At 34.7% G+C, this 26,682-nt stretch overlaps 1 protein-coding gene across 3 annotated transcripts; it reads right to left on the reverse strand.

Moving 5' to 3' along the window:
- Positions 1 to 650: 650 nt before the first annotated feature.
- Positions 651 to 26,528, reverse strand: LOC149011424 (inositol oxygenase 1-like). 3 transcript variants are annotated; one of them, XM_089161971.1, is made up of 12 exons: positions 26,244 to 26,528; positions 25,941 to 25,975; positions 25,736 to 25,864; positions 25,353 to 25,434; positions 25,044 to 25,248; positions 24,886 to 24,945; positions 1,771 to 1,823; positions 1,533 to 1,655; positions 1,354 to 1,423; positions 1,175 to 1,253; positions 1,000 to 1,081; positions 651 to 908 (listed from the first exon to the last, which is right to left on the reverse strand). In XM_089161971.1, exons 1-12 carry the CDS (start codon positions 26,463 to 26,465, stop codon positions 882 to 884), a joined length of 1,167 nt encoding a protein of 388 aa, XP_089018097.1. In that variant the 5' UTR covers positions 26,466 to 26,528; the 3' UTR covers positions 651 to 881. The 3 variants fall into 3 exon arrangements, with proteins under 3 accessions (XP_089018097.1, XP_089018098.1, XP_089018099.1); XM_089161972.1 differs by having other exon boundaries at positions 25,736 to 25,838; positions 26,244 to 26,327; XM_089161973.1 differs by lacking the exons at positions 1,354 to 1,423; positions 1,533 to 1,655; positions 1,771 to 1,823.
- Positions 26,529 to 26,682: the final 154 nt, after the last annotated feature.

Consider the following 26,682-nt stretch of genomic DNA (forward strand, 5'->3'; position numbering starts at 1 on the left):
GATCTATAAACTGAACTCAACCTTTAACAAATCTAATTGTTTAATTAGCTTAGAAATCTAAACCCTCAAAAGTTTGCAAATCTGTCTTTGCTTCTTTGTGGTAGGTTGCTTATCTTTCTTAGGCTTATCGGAAAATATGGTGGCTTATGTTTAATGAAAATTTATTGAACAATGCTAGGTATGATCATCAACAACTTTCAATAAAATGGAGTTGGGAAACCAACTTGAATGATTATTCTTAACATAGACATGAACTTTGAGTTAGACTGAACTTTTTTTACTCAAAATTTCTTTGTTCAGGATCTTTTGGTGATATTCTTTTCAAGTGAAGTCCTTCAAGGCATTCTGGATTAGACAGCATTGTCTTTTTTGGATTGTAATTGCAACATCTTGTTTATTTGGCTAGCTGTTTTGACATTAGGTTGTTTTTTTCCTGTCTTCTGTTTTTCTTTCTTTCTTTCTTTTTTTTTTTTTTTTTTTAACCTCAATAGTTGTGCCCATCTCTTCTCCTGTAGTTTGATGAAGAATGAAAAAAAATGCTTTGATATGAAATGTCGTTTAGATCTACTTATTTATAGTCATCATTTACCTAGAATACTATTCTTTAAATACTAGTATCAAGAACATCTACATGCTCCTGCTACGTTTAGACAATGAGAGGCAGTGGAGTGGAAAATGGATATATATAACACACTATGATTTCATTGTTAATTATTGCTCATAACTCATCAATATAGGAGAGTAAACGAGACTTATTGACATTCTACTAAATAAAAGAAAGAAGAAGAAGATAATAAATCCACAGCTCTTCATTATGGTCCTATCTGTGCATTCTGGTCATTATCTGCTGAATCAAGTCTCCAAAGTTGAACCATCAAATCTCACCATCTTAGCTTAGCCGGAAAGTACTGTAATCACATTCATCTAATCAAGGACAAGTAGGGGAGGACAAATGGTAAGGAAAACAATAGTTGAAACTAGAAATTAGGTGAAGCTCACCTTTCCAATGAGGGATAGATAGTAAGGCTTGACTTTCTCAACATCAACCCGCACTTTACTTTTGCTGTAAAGATCATATTTGCTGCAAAAATATCAAAAACAAGTCAACAGGTGCTCAAACTCGAAGGCTTTTTTTTATTATTATTATTATTTTTTTGGGTGGGGAAGATCTTACTTGAAGATGTGAAGCCATTTCAAATTCTCAGCATCTTCTTCATTCATCAACTGTTTATATGCTCCAAATTTATGTAAAGCTGCAAAGAGACAGGTTGAAAATTCTTTCTCAATGAAATAGATCATTAGAAAAATTAATATGTTTATAATAAATTACACAATTTAGCCTAAAGTACTTACAATAGAAGGAATGGTATCGAACTACGAACAATGCAGCTGAAGGTAGCGTCGTCTTATTCTCCTTGGCTACCTATGGAGGTCATAGATTTAGTTAGTTTTTACCATTTTCCTTATAACCAAAGTTATTAATGTTATACAATAGGGTTTAACTCCAATCAAAATGAGCCAAGAGGGAATACCAAGTACATATAGTCATCATGTCCCCATGACATCATCACATGATTAAGACCACATCCTTCGGAGTAGATTCCATTCCTAGTATTGTAGGTAGGATTGTGGTGGTCTGAGTTGTCCTTGAAATACTGTCTCAGCAATAGGCAAATACGATTTCAGATAAGTTTATGTTTAGCGATTTGCTTCTAGCTACAGAAAAGCAGATCTGCAGTTTTACTATAAGGTGATATGATATACATATACCTTGTGATGAACAATTGATTCATCAAAAGCACACCCAACAGGGAATGTGTCACCTGTGACATTAACATATGAGAAATTTAAATCACCAAAAGAAGGACTATTGATAAGTTCATTTCATATATACTATTTTGTATAATTAATTGGCTACATTTGCATGTGTTTACAATTGTTTTATATTAGTTTACTCTAATATTGTGTGAAAAATAATATTTGGCATCATTCCATTTTATTTCTATAATTTTTGCAATTTCATATATTTCCTAGCAATTCATAATTAAGATTTATTATTTGTGCTTGAAAGAAATCACCAACCAAATCTTACAAGAACATTATGAATATCTGAAGAAAAGTTGGCTAGGATTTTCTTGCACTCCACAGAAGAAGAAGAAGAAGAAGAAAAAAAAAAAAAAAAAAAGAAGAGGAAAGTTTGTGCATGAAGTTGGGATGCCACCTATAGGGAGTGGTTTAAAGGCTTCAGGGATTTAAATTTTTTTTTTGGTCAGATGCAGCATGAGGCTGGTCCTAGATCAGTTTGGTCTTACTACAGGATTCTCGCAGACACTTTGACTTGAACTGTTTACCGTTGATCGTAGATAAAAAAGGATTCTTTATACAAGTGAAAAAGGGCAAATGAGAACTCTTTGTTTAAGGAGGGCCTCCCTAATTGATCAAAGGGGTAATCGTTGATGCTTGAATCCTCAGAATAGCACAAGAAAGAGTCCCCTTGGAAAGAAAGATATTGACAGGCTTTTTTCACGTATTGATTGAGTTGGCTTTTCGTTGACCTATTGTACCCGGAAATGCAAGGGCAAAGGCACATTTAGCCCCAGGGTGCGTAGGCCTTCACAGAAGCAAGGGCAAAGGCAAAGAGAGCTTAAGGCAAAAGATATTTGATTGAATGCTGCGCCTTGCTTCGCTCAACCCGTGAGTTTGTTTGTGATTGTATTTAATTATGGTTTAGAAAAGTTCTAGAATGTATTAGATTGGGTCAAAGAATTCTACCAATCTAGGAGAGTAGTTTATAAAAGAGGAAGAGAACTCCATGAAAAACGTTTTTTTGGTGGAAGAGGCTTTTTGGGACGGTTGAGAGTGGAGGTTGTTGTTCTCTTCTTCGTCTTCAAAGTTAGAGTGATGTTTCCCTTACTTTATTCTTCTTCTATAGCGCTCTAAATTTCTATTGCTATGGTTGGATGGATCCTTATATGAAGTAGTTTATTTTATTTTATTTTATTCTCCTTTCATATAATTCAAACATCCCTCTTGTTTCTTCAATTTTATTCTTATTGTCTGAATGTTTGGCCAATATTGATGAATTTCGTGGTGTCTTTTCATTCATACAACAATGAGGAATGCATGTTGGACTTATGATTGAAGAATAACAAATATAATGCGTAATAGGTCAGGTAGTTTTTTCAACTTTATTGTGGATTTCTTGCATTCAATGCAACATGTTAAATGGATCTCCTATGCTTAATTGGTTGGGGGATTTGATATGTTAGGGATCTTTATGCATAATAAATGAGGTCATCTAATTTAGAGAATCTTGTCAACAAGAGTGGAGATTAAATTGGTTGTATGAAAAAGGGAGAATTGATTAATAACTATATCTTGTTTGGTGAAATCAATCTCTAGTGATTTCATTCATTGATTTGTGTTTTCGTTAGTGATTTCATTATTTCCTTCATGTTTTGTTAGTTTAACCAGAGCCTTAGTTAATTCTTAATAATTCATTCGACTAGATAATTAAAGGTGTCTTTGAAGTTAGTATGTAATTTTGATTCTTTTTGATTCTCGTGGGAAGGACAACCCTCTTACTTATATATTCTTTGGGTGACCTCCTAAACTTGCGAGTCCGAACACAACAAGTGTTTGGTACCCTTGCTAGGGCGATGAGTGTTAAAATTGTTATTGGCTGAAACTACATTTCATTAATCTAGTTTTTGGTTTGTTAAAATTATGGTTTTTTGTTTAGTGTGTTTATTGTTCTTAGTTTTTATTGCTATTATTTAGTCTAATTTTCTAGAAGACCTGATTTTTATCTTTTCCATTTTGTTTAAAACTGGCTATAGCTATAATAGAAGCTAAGCTTTATGCAAAACTGGAACTTTTAGAGGAAGAGTTGAAAATTTAATTGTTTCTAAGATTTAAGGGTTTTTTTTGTGATATGAGTAGTGGTAGCCATAATTTTGATACATATTTTAAGAAATTAGAAAATGCTAATTTTGTTTTTAATAATTTTGGTGGGAACTCTCAAGGCAATCCTTACAGCAATACATACAATCCAAGGTGGAAGAACTATCCAAATTTTGCATGGAAAGAGCAAAGACAATAAAGACAAGTACCCATGGCCCTACTAATCCTTTGGAAGAGGTGATGCTACAGATGATAAAGACTTCTACTGATTTTATGAAGAACGTGGTTATGTATTTCCAAAGTTAGGAGTCATCGATACATAATTTAGAGAAGCAAATAAGCCAACTCTCCAAAAAAAATTTGAACGCCCGTATAGAGGTTTGTCGAACAACACTGAATCAAACCTAGTAGAGATAGCACAAGTCATCAAATTGAGAAGTGCTAGAGAAATGAGTGCTCTTGAAGTAATAGTGGATGAGCAAAAAAAGAATAAACCAAAAAAAGGGGACAACTCTAAACCTATTCATTTAGGTGCTTCCATCCCTATCCCCCTATGTAGTATTTGTTCATTTTCCTAATAGATTGGTTAAAAAAAAAAAGCGGATCAATAGTTCCTCAAGTTTTTAGATGTTTTCAAGAAACTAATAATAAATATTCATTTTGCAGATGCAATCTCCCAAATGCCAAGTTATGTAAAATTCTTAAAGGAGATCATCGCAAAGAAGAGAAGTCTTGATGACTATGAAACTGTCAAATTAAATGAGGAATGCTTAGCAATTCTTCAACACAAGCTTTCATAGAAAATGAAGGGTCTAAAAAGTTTTACTATATTTTGCTAGATTGATGATCTTTTATTTAATAAGGCATTATGTGACTTAGGAGCTTCAATTAATTTAATGCCCTATTTTGTGTATGAAAAGTTGGAGATTGGGGAAATTAAATCAACTAGGGGGTGATGCCCCGCATCTTTTTATATAATTATTTTATCATTGTCTGTGAATATTTTAGTCTTTAAGATTATTAAAGGATCATGATGGTTTAATCAAATGGTTTGAGTGTAGTTAAAGAATAGCTTAAATGAGATTAGATTCAAATTGACATATTGGTCGGGTCTGACATTGTTTGTGGGTCCCACAACAGTATAATTAGACTGAACCGAAAATGAAGAAATGATTAGCATAATTTTATGAACCCGAAGGTATTAATATTCTCACCTTAGAGTGAGCCATGTGTAAGTAATAAAACGGGCCCACAAGCCCATAAAGAAGCCCACTATTAAGTTTTATATATATATAACTAGGATATATATATATATATATATATATAGTAATAAGAGGAGAGAGAGAGAGAAGGAGGGAGTGACACCTCCCCCTCTCTATCACCTAACGTGATGGGTTTTTAGGAAATGAGAAATGAGGTGTTAAGAGGGAAAGAAGAAAGAGAATCTTAGGATAAAAAATTATTACCTTTATGCTTGTAAGCTTAAGAAAAGTAAGAGAAAGAGAATTATAAAAGAAGAATAAAGGAGAAAAACAAAGAGAAAGAAATACCGAATTTACAGAACCATTAAGGAGAGAGAGAAGGAGAAAAAATGGAGAGAACAAAGAGAAAGTGCAGAAGAGGATTTAAGGAGGAGAGAGAGAGGAAGTGGAGAAGAGGGGAGAGAGAAGAAGTGGAGAGGAAGAGAGAGAGAGAGAGAGAGAGAGAGAGAGAGAGAGAGAGAGAGAGAGAGAGAAATAACTTACAAAAAGAGAAGAAAGTGGAGGCGGAGAGAGAAGAGAAACATGTAGAAGAGAGACGTAACACAAAGAAAGAGAAGAGAGGAGAGAGAAAAGAGGAGAGAGAAAGTAAAGGGGAAACCCTATTGATTACCGCATACTCGAAAATAGATGATAGTTGTTCGGAATACAAGAGAGAGACGGACTTTTAACTAAACCAGGATCAAGACACACACATGGAACAAGAATAGGTAAGTGATATTGACCAACCTATGTATGTTATAAGTGGGTGATTCCATTTAGTAGACATGTAGCATTCACATGTTAACATAAAATCTATTTTATTTATTCATTGATAAAATTTATGAAAAGTGCATGATATATGTCTTTGTGAATTGAACAAAAATGCATGGGATTGAAACAGATTGACGACCTGATTGAAATGCTTGAATTAAAATACTGATAGTCCGTAATGATGCTTATGCTTGTTAAATTCAGAATCATCTTGCATGTTTTATTATTTAAATGATGGGATTGTATGAATTATATCATATCTTATTCAGATAAGGTTAAGTGATAATGAAATGTAAAAGGTATATTGAAATGGACATGGCAGAGTAATGCAATACTGAAATTGAATATAAAGAAAGAAATAAAATGTAATGGCTTCTGTAAGTCTTGGTACTTAATGTATCCAAATGGGAATCCACGAGGCGTACAAGGCATTGTGCCTAGAAGCCACTTCGGTGGTGAAGAGACAGAAGTCGCTTCGGTGGTGAAGAGATAGAAGCCACTTCAGTGGTAAAGAGAAATGTGCATCATCTGGATTTGCTTAGGCTCAAGACTATGATGCTAAATAATAGAGATGAAAATAAATGAAAGGAAAATTGGAATGCATAATGCTATATGACTTTAATGTGTTAATGGATGCATGATGAATTGCCTAACTTACTTACATGGTTGTCTATATTGCTTACTGGGCCACAAAACTCACTATTGTAAATGTTGGCAGGTCCTCAGATATATGACAAGGGCAAGGGTGCTGCCCCCAACAACGCCTTTAAAGTTGAAGATGGACATTCTTTGGCTTTTTGTTGCAACTGATGTTTGTTTAACTGGACTGTGGATGTATATATTCCTTTGAGATTGTATATACTTAACTAGATATTGTTGAAAGCTCAAATGTAAACATAACAGGACTTTGGACTGTATACATATGTTTATAAGTCAAACTATCAAATAGGTTGTCTGTTTTTGACCTTGGAAATGCTTAGTTTAGCATTTTTGTTTTAGTGGTTATAAACAGGTTGATAAAGAGAGGAACTGTGATGTGCCCTAGTTGAATGTCTGTAATGTGGGCCCCACCAAGCTTGTGAAAATTGGAGTTGCGATAGAGGTGGTATATAGAGCAATATATTATGTAGACTAGAATGATCGATGATATAGGAAATTGAGCAAAGAAGGCTTAAACTTGGAGAAAGTTAATTTTGATTCAGTGAATGGAGTGACCTAAGAATCAATTGTTTGATTGATAATATCGAGGATTTAACTAGTGAGAAAAAGATGAAAAAGGTTAGTGAAAAGATTGACTATGTAATGTCTTAGATTGGGATGGCTAAATTGGAAAGAATGGATGTTTGTAAATGTTGAATTGAGATATGATGATATTTCTGCAATTATCAAACTGAATTATGTGAAATGAATTATGAATTGTGAATATTATAACTCAACTCATACATATATATGAATGAAATGTATGATATGAGGATTGTAACTCCATTAATAGATATATATGATTGTAGTGTATAATATGTGGAGTGTGACTTGTATGCATGATTGTAATGTACTAAGATATTATATTTTATGGATGAATGATTATTCAATGACTGAGATGAGGATATGAGTGATAGTATGACTGAACTGAATGAGTGTAAGGACTTTGTATTAAGTTTATGACTATATGATGAGTAATATGCTATATTACTTTGTTTATGATTGCATTTTGGTTTGAAATATATATACTTGTCTCAAACATAATGATAAAATGATTTCTCATGTGAAGAACTTTATAAATGCAAGATTGAAATGAATTAAAAGACATCGTACTGATGAGCAAAATCCTTGTGGTTGACTATAAAGTGGAAAGACTGAGTCTAAGCCAATGACAACAATCTATGAGATGTACATGGCCTTGTGCCTTGAGACTAAAGCCACTTCAGTGGTATAGACATATGTATATTCTCTATGATTCGCTTAGGCTTATGACTAAAACTGAAAAACGAAATGAAATTGAAAGGATTTGAAAAGAAGAATTTTTTATAATATACATTTTCAATATGATTGAATAATTTATTTTAATAAAGATATCTAAATTCATAAATTTGAAGCAAGGCTCCATGTTAGTTATCAATTATGAAAGGAAATGACCGGATGTCTTTTAAATTTGAAGGATTTTGATGTAATTCTTGGAATGGACTGACTAGTTGCAAATCGTGCCAGTGTTTTATGTTATGAGAGAATGGTGATACTAAGACCTGTGGGGGAGCCTGAGATCAAACTCTCAGGATTGAAAATAAAGTCTTCCTCAACTAGAGTGATCTCAGCTATTCAAACCAAGAGATTGCCCAAGCAATGATGCCAAGGGTATTTAACTTATGTGCAAGATTTGGAAGTAATTAAGGTGGCTTTACCTGAAGTACCAGTGGTGAAAGAATTTCCTAATATCTTTCCAGAAGACTTATCAGGGTTACCACCAGAAAGAGAAGTGAAATTTGCCATCGAACTTATCCCTAGTACAGCCCCAAATCTAAAGCCCCATATAGAATGGCTCCAAAAGAACTAGAGGAATTCAAAGAAAATTTGGATAAGGGATTCATACGACCTAGTGTATCTCCTTGGGGAGCCCAAGTCCTATTTGTGAAGAAAAAGGATGGGACGTTGAGAATGTGCATTGACTATAAGGAATTAAATAAAGTTACTATCGAGAACAAGTACCCCTTGCCTAGGATTGATAACTTGTTTGATCAACTACAAGGAGCAAATGTATTCTCTAAGATTGACTTGAGGTCAGGCTATCACCAATTGAGGGTGAGGAAGAAAATGTGCCAAAGACTGCTTTTAGGACTAGATATGGACACTATGACTAATGCACTGGCAGCCTTTATGGATTTAATGAATAGGGTGTTCCATAATGTCATGGATTAGTATGTTATTGTCTTTATCGATGACATATTGATATATTCAAAGAGTAATGAAGAACATGAGGAGCATTTGAGAGCAACTCTACGAACTTTAAGAAATGAGAAGCTTTATGCTAAGTTTAAAAAGTCTGAATTTTGGGTTGACAAGGTCATGTTCTTAGGACATGTGATCTCTGCTGAAGGTGTTATGGTGGATCCTAGCAAAGTCCAAGCTGTAATGGATTGGGTCAGACCAACTAATGTGACTTAAATAAGGAGCTTTCTAGGACTAGCTGGCTATTATAGGAGATTCATTGAAGGATTCTCTAAAATTGCAATGCCACTAACTCGACTCACTAGAAAAAGAGTCAGATTTTCTTGGATAGATGAACGTGAGCAGAGTTTCCAAGAACTAATGCGGAGATCAATAACTACACCTATCATAAGTTTGCCATCTAGAACTGGAGGATTTATTATATATAGTGATGCATCAAGAAGTGGGTTGGGTTGTGTGCTTATGCAACATGGAAAAGTCATCTCATATGCACCAAGACAATTGAAACCCCATGAACAAAACTACCCAACTCATGATCTGGAGTTGGCAGCAATCATCTTTACACTGAAGATATGGAGACACTACTTGTATGGAGAAAAATGTGAGATATATACTAACCACAAGAGTCTCAAATACATTTTCACTCAAAAAGAGTTGAACTTGAGACAGAGAAGATGGTTAGAATTATTAAAAGATTACGACTGCAATATTTATTATCATCTTGGTAAAAGCAAATGTGGTGGCTAATGCTTTAGGTAGGAAGTCACAAGGATACTCTGCAACTCTAATAATGAATCAGCCTCATCTTATAGAAGATGCAAGGAAGATGGAAATTGAAGTTATTATTGGAGGTAAGGTTATAGCATTGGTTGCAAGCTTGATTTTAAAACCTTTTATTCTTGAGCAGATTAAAGAATAACAAAAGGATGATATTTTTCTATAGAAAGTTAAGGGTAGAATGAAAGAGGAAAAGTTGACTGATTTTAATGTTGATTCAACAGGAATCATTAGACATAAATCAAGGTTGTGTGTGCCTCAGGATGAAGAGTTGAAACGAGAACTGTTGAGGGAAGTGCATAACAACCCATACTCAGTGCACCCTGATGGGACATAGATGTATCAGGACTTGAAAGAGAATTTATGGTGGAACAATATGAAGAGGGAGATAGCAAGCATGTACAGAAATGCATGACTTGTCAATTGGTAAAGGCAGAACACCAACGACCCTCAGGTTTGTTACAACCCCTAGACATACCTGAGTGGAAGTGGAAGCATATTGCCATGGACTTTGTTACCTCCTTACCAAGGACTCCACAAGGTTTTAATGCAATTTGGGTAATTGTGGATAAATTGACAAAGTCATCTCATTTTCTACCCATCCAAATTGATTTCTCCCTAGACAAGCTAGCTAAATTATATGTGAAGGAGATTGTGACGTTACATGGAGTACCCAATTTTATGGTGTCAGATCGTTATCTTAGATTTACTTTCGGATTGGCGTTGGGCACTCAACTATACTTCAGCACAACTTTTCATCCTCAAACTAATGAGCAATCTGAAAGGACTATTTAGACATTGGAAGATATGCTTAGGGCTTGTGTTATTGACTTTAAGGGTAACTGGAGTGATCACTTATATCTAGTGGAGTTTACCTATAACAAAAGCTACCAGTCCACTACTGGGATGGCCCCCTATGAAGCACTGTATGGAAGGAAGTGTAGGTCTCCAATATGTTGGAATGAAATTGACGAGAAACAAGTATTGGGGCCAGACTTGGTACAATAGACTTGTGAGAAAATAAAGGTAATACAAAAGAGGATGAAGACTTCTCAAAGTAGATAGAAAAGTTATGCAGATGTTGAAAGGAAGCCCATAGAGTTTGTGGTGGGCGATAAAGTTTTCCTGAAAATAGCACCAATGAAGGGTGTGGCGAGATTCGGCAAAAAGGGGAAGCTAAGTCCAAGATATGCAAGATCATTTGAGATTCTAGAAAGAATTGGAGCAGTAACATATAGACTTACCCTACCTCCAGATTTGTCCAACATATATGATGTGCTTCATGTATCAATGCTAAAGAAGTTTGTAGTAGACCCGGCTCATGTATTTCAATACGAACCATTGGAGTTGAAAGAAGATCTTTCCTATGAAGAGAAGTCGATTGAGATCCTACAACAGAAAGAGAAGAAATTGAGAAATAGGGCGGTACCACTAGTGAAAGTGTTGTGGAACAATCACTCGGGTCAAGAAGCCTCATGGGAGCTTCAATTTGATATAAAAACTTGATATCCCCAACTTTTCAATTGATCAGGTTCACAAATTTCGAGGACGAAATTTATTTTAAGTAGGAGAGGATGTGATGCCCCACATCTTTTTATATTATTATTTTATCACTCTGTGAATATTTCAGTCTTTAAGATTATTAAAGGATCATGATGGTTGGTTTGATGGTTTAATCAAATGGTTCGAGTGTAGTTAAAGAATAGCTTAAATGAGACTAGATTCTAATTGACATCTTGGTCTAGGTCTAACATTGTTTGTGGGTACCACAACGGTATAATTAGACTGAACTGGAAATGAGGAAATGATCAGCATAATTTTCTAAACCCGGAGGTATTAATATTCACACCTTAGAATGAGTTTTGCATAAGATAATAAAATGGGCCAACAAGCCCATAAAGAAGCCCACTATTAAGTTTTATATATGTAGTATATATAGTAATAAAAGGAGAGTGAGTAGGAGGGAGTGACACCTCCCCCTCTCTCTCACCTAACGTGATTGGTTTTTAGGAAATGAGAAATGAGGTGTTAAGAGGGAAAGAAGAGAGAGAATCTTATGATAAAAATTTATTACCTTTATGCTTGTAAACTTAAGAGAAGTAAGAGAAAGAGAATTACAGAAGAAGAATTAAGGAGAAAAACAAAGAGAAAGAGAAGTATTGAATTTGTAGAACCATTAAGGAGAGAGAGAAGGAGAAAGAATGGAGAGAACAAAGAGAAAAGTGCAGAAGAGGAGTTAAGGAGGACAGAGAGAGGAAGAGAGAGAGAAATAGCGTACAAAAAGAGAAGAAAGTGGAGGAGGAGAGAGAAGAGAAATGTGCAGAAGAGAGATGTAACGCAGATAAAGAGAAGAGAGGAGAGAGAGGAGACAGAGTAAAGGGGAAACCCTATTGATTACTACACACTCGAAAATAGCCGATAATTGTTCGGAATACAAGAGAGAGAGCGGACTTTTAACTGAACCAGGATCAAGACACACACATGGAACAAGAATAGGTAAGTGATATTGACCAACCTATGTATGTTATAAGTGGGTGATTCCATTTAGTAGACATGTAGCATTCACATGTTAACATAAAATCTATTTTATTTATTCATTGATAAAATTTATGAAAAGTGCATGATATATGTCTTTGTGAATTGAACAAAAATGCATGGGATTGAATGACAGCTCAAGTACTTGATTGAAATGCTTGAATTAAAATGTTGATAGTCCATAATGATACTTATGCTTGTTAAATTCAGAATCATCTTGCATGTTTTCTTATTTAAATGATGGGATTGTATGAATTGTATCATGTCTTATTCAGATAAGGTTAAGTGATAATTGAAATGTAAAATGTACATTGAAATGGACATGGTATAGTAATGCTATACTGAAATTGAATATAAAGAAAGAAATAAAATGTAATGGCTTCTGTAAGTCCTGGTACTTAATGTAACCAATGGGAGGACATGAAGCAAGACTGAAAAGTGGAAAGATTGAGCCTGTGCCAATGGCAATCCATGAGGTGTACAAGGCCTTGTGCCTAGAAGCAACTTCGGTGGTGAAGGGATAGAAGCCACTCCGGTGGTGAAGAGACAGAAGCCACTTTGGTGGTGAAGAGATAGAAGCCACTTAAGTGGTGAAGAGAAATGTGCATCCTCTGGATTTGCTTAGGCTCAAGACTATAATGCTAGGTAACAGAGATGAGAATAAATGAAAAGAAAATTGGAATGCATAATGCTATATGACTTTGATGTGTTAATGGATTGTCTAACTTACTTACATGGTTGTCTATATTGCTTATTGGGCCGCAAAGCTTACTATTGTAAATGTTGACAGGTCCTCAGATATATGACAAGGGCAAGGGTGTTGCCATTCAACAATGCCTTTAGAGTTGAAGAAGGAAACTCTTTGTCTTTTTGTTGCAACTGATTTGCCAAGAGTTGCTAAATTTTATATTCTAGATGTAAATGCTCTAATTTGAATTAATGTCAATGCAGGACAATCTATTAATGCAAATGAAATTAAATCACATCTAAATTGTAGAAGACCAATTGGTTATAAGGATAAAAATCCTAAAAAAACGGGAGAAAATAATCAAATTAGTCATAATATGGAGACAATTGATTATGAAAATCCTAAAGACATAACTGTCCATAAAACCCTAGAAAAGGTTCAAGTACCTGAAAATAGTGAAGAGATTTTGATTAGTTGTCGACAACATTTTTGTATATAATGTTTCGGTTGAAATAATGAAACAAGATGAGGATTTTGAACCTAAATATGTTGATGAATGCAAAAGAAGAAATGATTGGCTAAATTGAAAAGACGCAATTCAAGCGAGATTGAATTCACTTGAAAAATGTTCATGTGAAATCTCCAAAAACCCGATATTGTAGGTCCGAAAATCCAGAGTGCGGGAAGAAGGCAATTGTGGGCCATCTAAGTAGAGACCATTGGATTGGTTTCCGAACCAATGGATTTAGATGGAGATGCTGCTAAGTTCGGAGTTATGTTAGAATTTGAAAGAAGATCTAACTAGGACGTTGACAGACTTAGTAGATGGATCAAGAATGCAGTGATGACACGTGTAGAAGGTCTTGAAAAATTAGGTAGGATTCTTCTATAGCATAGAATAAGAGCTAAGGAAGAGCCAGGGTATTCAAGGCCTTAACTTTGCTCCTAGAAAAAAAGCACCAGGGGCTGGTTGCCTGCCCTAGTCGCCCCAGGCGACCAGCCCAATTTTGGGGAAATAGGCATTTTGGAAGAAAATGATTTTGAAGCCCTATTATTGTTTTTTTGTTCTAAAATTGTCATTATGTTCTAAAGCCATTAGAGCTCTTCAGAGAATCCTCCCCAAGGTGGAAGAAAGTGTGGAGAACATCTATCAAGGTTTTTTAACGACGATTTGTCTTCTTAAAGGTTAGTATTCATCTTCTTCATTCTAGTTCTCTTCTAATATTGATTCCTCCTACTGCCAAGACTTAGTTGAAGGCTTCTACTTGTTGTATCGACCTAACTATTCTATCTTCTTTACTCTAGAGTGAATCCCCATTCACTCTAGCTCATTCGTAAATCTTGTAGATAGATTTCGAAGAAGACCTAATAGAAGATTCATTAGGTTTTCATTCTTTTTGTTTTGTTTGATATCTAAACTATGATAGATCATGTTCTAGTATGATTTCAAAATTTTATCCAAGTATTTTTGAAGTAGTTTAGAACCCAAACAGAAGCTTTTTGACAATTAGAGCCAAATCTATCTGTACACAAAAGGTTGGTTGCATGGCTTGGTTGTCTCAGGCTACCCACCCATCAACCAACCCATGCTTTGATAGAATGGATGTCCCGGCTGATTGCCCAAGGCGACCAGCCCAACCAACCACCCTCTACCAAGTTGGTTGTTTGTTTCTCTTTTCAACATCATACCTCTAGGGTTGTTTCTAACTTTGAACCAACTTGTTAATATGATGTTTTAGGAAGCGTGAACATACTCTTTGACCTATTTTACAATGTTATAAATCAATAGCAAGGTGAGGACGTTCACTTCCACATAACCATTGTTACATTTTTTATTTCTATGAAAGTTGCTCATATGATTACATACTATTGTTTTAAGGTTTAGGAATGATTATTATGACCATGAAATTTTAGTATACATCTCCAGACCAAAGTCACAGTCTTCCTGCAAATGTGATTAATAATGTTTATGATATATGGATCAACATGTGACTATATGGACTTAGATTGACTTTTGAATTGAGAATGTTATTGAATCCATCTCAATGTGAATGTAAGTTATGATTGTGAATTAGGGAATACCATTCTAGTGTTTCAGTTTTGGGACATTAATGGAGGTGGCATGGGACCCAATCTATGATGTCCCTTGGTGCTTTTCACAATTATTGGATGTCAAAACTAGGAAGTCTAGTTGAGTTTGGTTAGAAACCCCGTTATATCACACTCTATTGGCGTGGGTATTGATGCTAAATGACCCGTGGCAGTAGTGCAGGGTGGTGGGTGCTCAAGACCGGTAGTCAACCCGTGAGAGAAAACCACCACATTCTAGGGGCCATTCATTGGTAGGGTTGCATATAATAGACTTGGGCTCATGGGTGCTCAAGACCGGTAGCCAACTCGTGAGAGAACATGAGAGTTTCCCATCCATTTTATATGGATGACCAATAGGGATAAGAGAAGGCATAGTATGAGCTGGTTAATGCCATAAGGTACGTTGACTCTAGTAGGGGAGGATACTGAACCAAGATTGTGAGATGCATGAGGGGAGGTAAATGTACCTACACGTGCCAGTACTCATACCAGTGGTGGTGACCTAAACCCCAGCTATAGTGTAGTCCTAGAGGGATGCCTTGACCCCTTACTCGGGATCTTAAGACTGATAACCAACCCATGAGATATCAGAGTGACAAGACCTACCCAGAGGAGGCTGGTGCTCTAGCTATCTTAATGCGTGTTAGCCATTAGAGACTAGCATCTGTTAGAGTATAGTTGTATATTTGCATTTTGCTTCATATCATATTGCACCATGTGATTTATTGATTTGGACTGTGATATTTGTTATTTGTTTATGAACTACTTGCTGAGTTCTTTTGAGCTCACCCTTTGGGAAATTTGTTGCTTTAGAATTTATTATAGATCCAGATGTTGTTGAATTTAAAGAATATGAGACACCAGCAGCAGATCAGATCCGTACGGTGTACAAGATTTGGGGACTATGATGTTCACAGTGAAGAATGTTCGCGTCTCGAAACTATATTTTACTTAAGGATACATACTTAATGTAACCCTTAGGAAATTTTGACTTTATTTTATTCCTTTTCAGTTGTATACTTTAGATTTGACATCACATCCGCACTCTAATTTAGTTTTGAGATCCTTGTAAGATCCTTAAAACTTGATTTAATTCTTTATTAATATTATTACATTGATTTATTCTTGCTCATGATTGTATTATGGTGTGGAATGGTTGTTGATTGTCTAAGACTTGATCTATGGGGCTGTGGGTCACACCCCTGGGTATTTGGGTGAATGAATACCGGCCAGGTGAATTTGACAATACAGTTTTTGGACATGTAGTCCAAACACTTGAAGGTGTAAAGCCAATATGGTACAAATGGGTTTTTGTGCAAAAACGAAATGAAAAAAATGAAATCGTAAGATATAGAGTGATGAACACATTTATGTGTGAAATCTTAGAGCATAAAGCATGCATTTTACACACTTAAAGTGGAACTACCTTGGGTTTTATGTTGTTTTTGCAGATTTTAAGACTTTTCAAGATTTGAGCAAATATTTGGAGTTTTGGGTATAAAACATGCAATTTTACACGTCAAAATGTCCGTTCAAATTCTCAAGTGTTAAGAGACCTGATTTGGAGCATGATGGGCTAGAGATGCGATTATAGGCCAACTCTAGAATATCTTAGAAATAAATAAGTCAATTTTAAGATATGACTGAGATTAGTTAGGGATTTTTATTTTATTTTACTTAATTGTAATTGAAAAATGTATGGGGTTCACAAGTAGTCAAATATTAGGATTTTCTATTTTTTTTTTTGTAGATCTTCTAGAAGATTTTATTTCTTTTCCAAATTATTTTCTCTCCCCCCACTTTCTATTTCTCTACTTTACTAATTTTTTTTCTTCCTTAATTTAGCCACATTATTTTTCTATATACATACATATATATATATGTGTGTATATATATATAACTTCATTCTTTTTCTCCACTCTCTCTCTCTCTCTCTCTCTCTCTCTCTCTCCATTCCAAACCACTTCATTACTATTATCATTATTTTTTTCTCTACTATTTCTATCTCCAAGTTTTCTACTTTATTTTATTCTTTGATTTAATTTTTCATAATTATAATTCTTGTTTATTATTATTTCTTTCCTTATTTATAAATCATTCACCATCTTGTATAAATATACCCTCCCCTCTTCAACCTAGGTTTACACCTTCTATTCTCTTTAGCTTGTTTAGGTTTTCTTTAGTTGTTTGATTGTTTTGTGGGGTTCTAGTTTCTAGATTGAATGTTTAGGTTCACTTTTCTATGTAATGCAATGAATATTCGAGTTACTTAGTGTTTTTATGTAAGTGTATTTTCTTTCTTTTGATCAATGTAATTTCAATTTCAATTTCGAATTCAAGCTTCAAATTTCAAGTTTCAATTCTCAAGAGGATTGTCTTTCTCTGGATCTAGCAATTGTAGAATTGGATAATTCCAGATCTGGTTGTTAGGGTTGACTGAAATTCGAATCAATTATTCAAGAACGTTTTTTGGTCATTCGAGATTTGAGGATGTAAGTAAGTAGTCTTCGTCAGTAATCTTCTCTCCCACCTCCATTCCTGCTTTTGTCTACCCCTATATATTCTTAACTTGGGATTTACTTTTCAGTACTTATTTATTATTTTCCTTTCCCCTTGGGTCCTTGATCAAAGATGCCTACAGTCGTGCCTCTCTTTGGTTAAGGTTTCCACTTTTATTTATTGCTTTGTTATTTGTTTTGTTATTTGGTTTCCACATTTTCTTTTGCTTTAACATATGTTCCCTTGGTTGGTGGACTGTAAGCTACTGCAAAGGGTCCACGGTCAAAGTCATCCTAGTTATACTCCTCTTTCCTCGATCAAAAGCTGACACTCGAATCACTTCCCTTTTATTTGTTTATTTATTTATTGTTTGCATATTTTATTATTGCTTTTTATTTATTTATTAAATGATGAAGGGTTAGGTTATGTTTGTTTTTATTTTTAGTCTCAATTCGATTGAATTAGATGTATGTGTTAGGACAGCTCATTTAGTTTAATTGATTAGTTAAAAGTTTTGAATCATTGCACTCTCGCTTCACCATTAAGAGGTTAGATTCTAAAGTGGTATATCTCCCTGAGGTCAACCCGGCCATTAGCTACACGATATCGTGTGTTTGCAATTACTTTTATTTTGCAAACATAGAGCACAACTTGTAGCATAAGGATTTTTGGAAAGACTGGCATTTATTTTATGAAAACATATTTTCCTATGGTGGATGCAATCATCTTCAGATATCTTATTAGTCTAGCGGTACATAAAAAACTTGACATGTGTCTAATGGGTGCTGTTATAGCCTATTTATATGGCTCAGTCGATAGTGAAATTTACATGAAAATCCCTAAAGGATTCAAAATGCCTGAAGTGTATAATTTTTTTTTAGGAAATTTGTTCAATAAGACTTCAAATATTATTATATGAATTACAACAATCAAGGCGTATGTGGTATAATTACCTTAGTGAATATTTATTAAAAGAATGGTACAAAAATGATCTAATTTGCCCCTATGTCTTTATTAAAATATAAGGATCTAATTTTGTTATAATAAATTTATATATTAATGACTTAAATATCATTGAAACTCTTAAAAAGCTTCCAAAAGTAGTAGATTATTTGAAGAAAACAAATTTGAAATGAAAGATCTTGGAGAGAAAGGTGTTTGGTTAAGATCAATGACCCAACACATTCAGAAACATGTGGTCTTCCCAGTAGAAAAAATGGGGTTTCAACAATATTATATGAAGACTATGTTGCATGCATATCTCAATTAAAAGGAGGATATATCACATGAGAGATAATGAAATATATTTCACCAAAATTTTTCTTTACTCATGATCTTTAATGAAATGGTGAAATTGATGTTAGGCAAATTCATTCTAAGTGATAATTTGACTGATTTATAGACTAAGATATTGTCTACTTCAAAATTTGAAAAGCTAGTATATAAGATTGGGATGTGTAGACTCAAAGATATTCAATAATGTTATAATCAAGGGGAGTAAAATACGTTCTTCACTCTTTTATCCTTCACTAAGATTTTGTCTCACTGGATTTTTCTGGTTTGGTTTTTTATGAAACAATTAGAAATACATATTATTTAGATATGTATATTTTTTTTTCCTTCATTAAGTTTTTTTCCCACATGATTTTTTTTAGTAAGGTTTTAACGAAATACATTATCTATTGATAGACATTCAACGGGAAGTATTATAATATTGATTATGGATGTCCATCACTCCCAAGGAGATAATAAAAGAAGATGAACTTCCAAATGAATATCTTAGCCACCTCAGCATGCAATCTTGGCGATTCACATTCCCATATTAATCGAAGATCACAAAAATCTTTCCTTCCATAACAATAACATCTTATTCTATGCAAGTATCATATATTGTATTTTACCCTCTGATATTTTTATGTCAGACAAGATACTACTTTGACTATAAATATGCAATGCACACAATTCAATGAGAGAGTTCGATTCATCTTGTTCTAATTTTTTTCATTGTCTTTACTATATCATTATATAATACTTTAAAAAAAATTGGGTAGAAATTTAAGATTTTTTTCTTTCAATATCTTACATATTGATTAAGCATATTTTAAAATTAGAATAATGAAAAGTGTAAAACTCTAAACATTAACATCACATTAAATTTGTATGTCACTTTTTTATATAATACATTTATAATAGACCAACACTTTAATGAATTAGATTGTTCAAATGAACATATTAGATTCAAAATTAATAAGAAGTTAAATTATGCGTATCAATTATTATATGATTCAAATATTATAAACAATAGGGGTGTCAATAAAACCCTATTAATCTAGCTTGGCCAAAACCTGCCCTAGGCCTAGCCCGATCTCAACCTGATTTTTTCAACCCAAAGGGCGGGCTTGAGTTACAAAAACGATCTACCCTATGTTAGTTTAATTTGATTAGTTTTACTGAAAATTTAATTTAACAACAATTGGTAAAAACATTATTTCTCATCTAATAGGTCTCAGTTTGAATTTCAATACATAACAAATTCTTCATTTTTTTTTTTTTATATAGTAGAGTTAGGGCGGGTTAGGTTGGGTTGTGACTTTGGTTTTAATTTCAACTTCTAGTGTTACGTTAGGGTTCAGGGTTGGCTCACCCCAATTGAGGACAAGGGGTAGGGCCAATCAGGGCTAGGGCTAACTGTCTCGGTTTGGCCCAATTAGGGACAATTAGGGAGGGAATGGGCTTAACTTGGTTCCGTAGGTTTTAGGGTCAAAGAAAAGAATTCTAGAACCTAAATTATTGTTCGGGCAAGAATGGGTTTGACCAAAAACATATAGAGTTGAGTTAATTATATTCAAACCCATAATTTTTTTTGAAAAACTTAATTTTTTTTTAAATTATTCAAAACTTTTTGTGGATTCAAGAATTACTTGTGTAGTTAGTAGATTAAAATGGAAACCAATGACATTTGAATCTCTAGTCTTGTCTAGTATTAGGGATATCTGAATGAAACATGCAATTTTTCGTGTTTAGTCAACATATTAGAATCCACCAGAATTTCCTCTTAAGGTGAAATTCACAAGAGTACTACATATTTAAGGATATGATAGAGGCCATTATACTTGAGCTAAAAATTTTGAAAAATATATTCACTTCTACTCTGTTCCACCTCTACCATGTTTCATTTCATCTATTATTTCATGGAGATGTATATGGTGTATGTGTTAGTATCTCATTGACGACTCTCCTAAGTTGTATGATCCCTTGAATTATACCAAAGGTAATTTGGGTTGTTAAAAACATGGTGAGGGTTACAAGCATTGTGAAAAGACCTTCCTAGCAATTGCGGATCCCCGTAGTTAATGCCACTGAGTGAGCCTTTTGGATTCTCACTTGGTTAACATTGCACAACCAAGGCTTAGGAACAAAGGCTATTGCAACTCTTGGATAGATATTTATTTGAGAGCCATGTTACTTGTAACAACCCCCCGTATTTCTAACCTGGGATCCGTATTTCAGGTCCGAGAACCCGAAGGTCTAGTCGGGTAAATTTGTGGAGTGTTCGGATAGAAGTACCCTTAACCCATGGATCTGGATTCTTTGACTGAAGAGCCTGCCTTGCTTGTTAGTTGGACTTCTGGAAGGCAAGTGATGTCTGGAGATGTCCGGAATGAAGGTAAGATCTCCCCCTTCTCTTCTTTAGGGCTAGGTTGTACTTGGACATCAACCCTCTGGCAAAAGCACCCTTGTATAGCAAAATACATGGGGGCAGTTGCTAGTGGCGGTGATTGAACCAAGCGACCGCCTGGTTTTGGTTGGGGGTTTTGCCCTATTTTGCCCCCAAACTTCTATAAATAGTAACCCTCACCTAATTTACAGATATTTTATTTGTGGTTACCGTTTTTGGAGGTTAAACGGCTGAGGAGAAGTGCCGAAAGCAGATCTGAAGTGCTGTTGGAGTCCCAAAAGGTTCTACTGACTTCCATAGTTGATCTGGTTGAGGTAAGTGATTCCCTGTTCACTTATGCTTCACCACTTGCTATGATTAAGGTAGTTCAGTGTTCATCTTTGGTTGTTCTTGATCTTTCCATTGCGTTGTCTATTCTTTTGATGATCTTGGTTAGATCAGATCCGAAAACGAAACCCAGCTTTCGTGAAAAGGGTTGATCTGATCAAGGGAAGGTTTCTAGGTAATCCAATTATGATGATTGTTAGGTTTCCTTTCACCCATTGGCTATAGGAGTGTTAGATTCGAGATTTAGACTATGATCACTCGAAATCTGGATTGAAAACGGATGATCAAAAGCCTGAGTTTCGGATCTGAAACTTGTTGTTTTTGGAATGGTCACTAGTGGCGGTCGCTCAACCTAAGCGACCGGCCCAGGTGACCAGCTGGTACACAATGACCAAATGGCTTTTGGTTTTGATCCGATTTGATTCAATTGACTTATACCTTATTGTAACCCTGTGTTTAGGTGTTCTCTGTTTGAAGAGAGTTTTATAATTGTTTACAGATTTCTGTTTATGGACGAATTACTTATATGTAGGTAAAGGCATACAATCCTATCTTTATGAATAGACTTGAACATGCTAGTCCAGTGTTTGTTAGTATTAGCTTTTCATTTTATATGCTGCTGTAATCATGTTTCACATGCTGATCTTGTTATATTACTGCTGTTTATCTTGTTTATATATACACTTTGTTGGTTATGAATGTGATATACTGATGATGGTTAGTATGTGGTTCTGATAGATGAGGTATTCCTTTGGGATATCTTAGCTTGGGATATCAGAAGGTTGTGGTATGGGACACATGCCTGCTGATGTCTCCAGACCTGTCATAACTATTGGATGACATTCTTAGGTAGAGTCTAGAGTTGCATGGCTAGGTACCGCACATGCTACTACCCTTTCGGTAGGGGAATTGAAACCGGATGACCCGTGATGACAGTGATGTGACGTTGGTCCACATATTTCGGTAGCATTCATACTTTGCACTCATACATATCATATATACATTTTTGATTTGTTGGACATATGGATGGGAATTGTAATTGTTCTTACTGAGTTCTCCAGAACTCACTCCTTTATTTGTATATATTTTATTAGTCTGTGCAGATGGAGGAAATGTGTCAGAAGATGGATTGGTTTCCTATGAAGGAACCTTCCCGTATGAAGAAGATGTGGCACCGACAATGGGAAATGGAGATAGCCTGTGCGGGAGCTCTTGCGAGTGCATGGAATGCGCTTATCGCACCCATTGATGGGCAGAGAAGATAAGTTGCTAGGCAGTTCAGTCAACGAATAGAGAAGAATTGGAGGACCCCTCATCTTGATAAACTTGAGTCTAAGTTTATAGCTTTAGAAAAAGAAACTGGAAAGAAAATAATTTAACTCTTTTTGATTGCTTCCACTGAACTCGTATTCATTTTGATTTATTATTCTTTCATTGATTATTTTATTGGAGTAGTTGGACTCTTGTAATCTTTTAATTCATTAATTGAACTATTATTGCTCTTGATTGTCTTTATTTGTATTTATTATTGTTGATAGATTAAAACCGTGGATCCTATGATGGGTCACTCCCACGGGTTGTCGGGCGGGTAACCGAGACCGGCGGGTGGGGTGTGACATTACTAGTGTAGGATATGTCTAGGGCAGCTTCTTGGGAGAAGTGTTATCGCCTTGAGAATGAGAAAGAAAAATTATTTGGAATTATTATATGATTTGGAAAAGAAAAGAGAGAATTGTGCTTTAATTTTATCATCTCTATGTATGTATTCTAGCCCCTTCCTACATTAATTCCACCTTCATAAGACCTCTTGGTCTTGGATAAGTGGTTGCTCTTGGTTAGTGGAGAGATGGATGATTGATTGGACATATGAGAATTGACCTTGGACTAGGGAGTTGTAGGTTAAATTTGGGGTTTCAATGTGCATGCTTGATTGGTTAAGGTGTACACACAGAAGTCAAAGTTTGGATTTCGTGACCTATATAGTCATCTATTAATTAACTCATTTATACATTTCTTTGACTTATGGTGGAACTTGACTAAGATTGAATATTGAATTTGAATGAGAGTTTGTTTGATTTTAATGTTTGCTTGAGGACTAGCAAACATTTAAGTTAGGGGTAATTTGATAAGTTCATTTCAAGCATATTATTTTGGATAATTAATTGGTTACATTTGCATCTATTTTTATGATTGTTTTATATTAATTTATCCTAATACTGCATGGAAATTAACATTTGGCACCCTTCCCTTTTAATCACTATGATTTTGGTAATTTTATATATTTCTTAGTAATTCTAATTAAGATTTATTACTTGTTCTTGAAGGAAATCACCAACCAAATTTTGCAGGAGCATTATGGATATCTAAAGAAATTTGGCCAAGATTTTATTGCACTAAGAAACAAGGAAAGTTTGTGCATGAAGTTGGAATGCCACCAAGTAAAAACGCAGGAAGGAAGGTGATCTAAAGGCTTCAAGGATTTAGTTTCCTTCTCGGTTAGATTGTAAATTAAAAAAGTGAGTTTGTTTGTAAGTTGTATTGATTATGGTTTAGGAAAGTTCTAGAGTGTATTAGAAGAAAATTATTTTATAAAAGAGGAAGAGAACTCCATGAAAAATGTTTTATGGTGGAAGCTACTGCTTGGGATGAATTTGAGAGGAAAATTGCTTGGGACAGTTGAGAGTGGTCGCTACTCTTCTCTTCTTCTTCAACCCAAGAGTGATGTCTCATTTGATTTCTTCTTCTTCCTCTATAATGTTCTAAATTTTTATTGCAAGAGTTAGATAGAACCTTATATGAGATAATTTTTTATTTCTTCTCCTTTAATATAATTCAATCATCCCTTTTATTTTCTTCAATTTTATTCTTAATGTCTGAGATATTTTATTTTATTCTCTTTTCATATAGTTCAATCATCCCTCTTTCTTTCTTTTTTTTTTTCAAACTTATTCTTAATGTCTGACCAATATTTATGAATTTTGTGGTCATTTCTGTAACAATGAGGAATGCATGCAAGACTTAGATTGAAAATAACAAATTACATCTAATGCGTAATTAGGTGGTTTGTTCGACTTTATTTGTGGGTTTTTTGCTTTCAATGTAACATGTCAAATTGATTTCTTTAATAAACTATATCATGTTCGGTGAAATTGAATCTCAAGTGATTTCGTTCATTGATTTGTGTTCTCTTAACAATTTCGTTATTTCCTTTGTTTTTTTCCACTAGCATAATTAATTTTAGGTAATTCGTTCGACTAGATAATTAGAGGTGTTTTTGAAGTTAGTACACGGTTTTAATTCTTTTCAATCCTCATGGAAATGACAATTCTTTTATTTTATATTACTTAGACAACCTTGTGCACTTCTAAGTACGAACACAACAATTATTTCCATGTACACTTGAAATGTACTTCATAAGCAAAGTTGACTCTTACCCACGACAGCCCATTGAGGAAGTTCTCCAAAGCTAGGGTGGAGAAGCACCTTTCCAAGATCTGAAAACCACAAAAGAACATTGTGATGAGAGAGAGAGAGAGAGAGAGAGAGAGAGAGAGAGAGAGAGAGAAGAGAAGAGAAGAGAAGAGAGGTGTACCATGGATGAGGCCTGTCAAGTGCAACCAATCTTCATCAGGGTAGTCTTTCCTGATTGCTTCAGCAGTTTGAAGCAGGTGTTCAATTTGAGGCTCATCCAAGTCAGGGTCACTTTCATCCACAAACTCATTGAGAATTTCACAACATTCCCATATGCTCATCTCTACCCTATCCAGCTTACCATAATCTTCTCTCATCTTTTTCACCTGAATCCATACAAAGTAAAATCATAGAATTCAAAACTATTCTCTTTCGATTTTAAAACTCTGAAGTAGGAATCAGACGATTAATTGTAAAAAAATGGCCTTACAAAGTCCACTGTTTGGTGGATGTGATTCTGTCTGTAAAATTCCTTCACACCCTTTTTCCTTTCACTTTCGGCATCATAATCCCTGTTGAAGCCATTTCAAATAAATATCAACGAGAAGAAGAAGAAGCCTTTTTCCAAGTAAATTGGGTTGACAAATTTCAAACGAAGATACAAAACTAAACAAGTTTCCGTTCACTTTTGGCTTCATAATCCTCTGCTCAACCCATTTCTAATATGATAATACAAAAATCAAAATACTGAATCTGAAGCACCAGCTTTCAATACAGCAAAGCTAAGCCCAAGGGATTAAATTTCTCTTCTGGGGCTCTTTTAAGAATTAAGTTGTTGGATGCTGTAATGATAACCTTCGTCTTGAGAAATACCTGAAGGTGTGGCCAAATGTGTTGGATTCGGGCCTCACAAATCCACCAGCGAGGACCAACTCATTGGTGTCTTCATTGATCTTCTTTTCAGGTTCTTGGGCACCTGTAAAAATTTTTGAACTCAGATCTCTTAAGGTATGCTTTTTTCTTTTAACCAAATAATGATAAAAATTGTTTGTGTAATAAAATCTCATCAAAATATTACCTGCTTGGGGCTGTTTCACGATGATCGTCATTTTCCTGACAGCAAAAGCAAAGCAGAGAACAGGAGAGAGAACAAAGCAGAATCACAAAGAAACAAGAGAAAAATATAAAAATAAAAATGAAGAGTCTAATGGAAATGGGAGTGATATTTATGGGTAGACCAACATTCCTTCCTTGGAAATTGGAAGGAATTTGAGTCCTCCCTTTGTCTCCATTTCCATCTTTATTACTTTAAGGAGTCAAAAATTTAGATCTTTAACAACCGATTTCTTGAAGCTTGGCAAATCTAAGTATCCTAACATACCACGCCATTGGTTGTTTTGGATAATTTTTTGTTTGCTGCACAACGCAGGTATCTTCCTGTGTGGTTCTTGAATGGCGATGTGTGATGTTTTCGAGATCTAATGACTGTGATCTCTCTTGTGCTTGTAACTGCAGCCGTCAATCTCCTGTTATGATCTAAGGACAGTGCAGAAGATACTTGCAAGAGTGAACAGTAAGGAAGAAATCCTAAGGAGAGTTGCATTTGGACGTCGAGTTGTTTCAGGCAGAACTCCAAGCCTTTGTGCAGGATGAGAGATTTGGTAAGAGGTTTATCAAAATGCAATTCTAATTTTTCTATATATCGCCATGTAGATGGGACCCGACATGACACAATACCCCACATGAGATTTGATATTACCAAATATCGACTTTATATCGCTAAAAGTAGAAAGATCGGTCTTTTTTTTGTCATTTATATA

Source organism: Hakea prostrata, chromosome 7, assembly GCF_041222555.1.
Source record: "Hakea prostrata isolate BN-2017 chromosome 7, UWA_Hpros_2, whole genome shotgun sequence".
NCBI lineage: Eukaryota > Viridiplantae > Streptophyta > Magnoliopsida > Proteales > Proteaceae > Hakea > Hakea prostrata.

Coding starts and splice junctions, on each gene's coding strand:
- LOC149011424 (XM_089161971.1), bottom strand. CDS start 26,465: ATGCAACTCTCCTTAGGATTTCTTCCTTACTGTTCACTCTTGCAAGTA. Junction 1,824..24,885: donor TCCTCAATGGGCTGTCGTGG/GTAAGAGTCAAC, acceptor TTAATGTCACAG/GTGACACATTCCCTGTTGGG. Junction 1,254..1,353: donor TCGATACCATTCCTTCTATT/GTAAGTACTTTA, acceptor GTCTCTTTGCAG/CTTTACATAAATTTGGAGCA.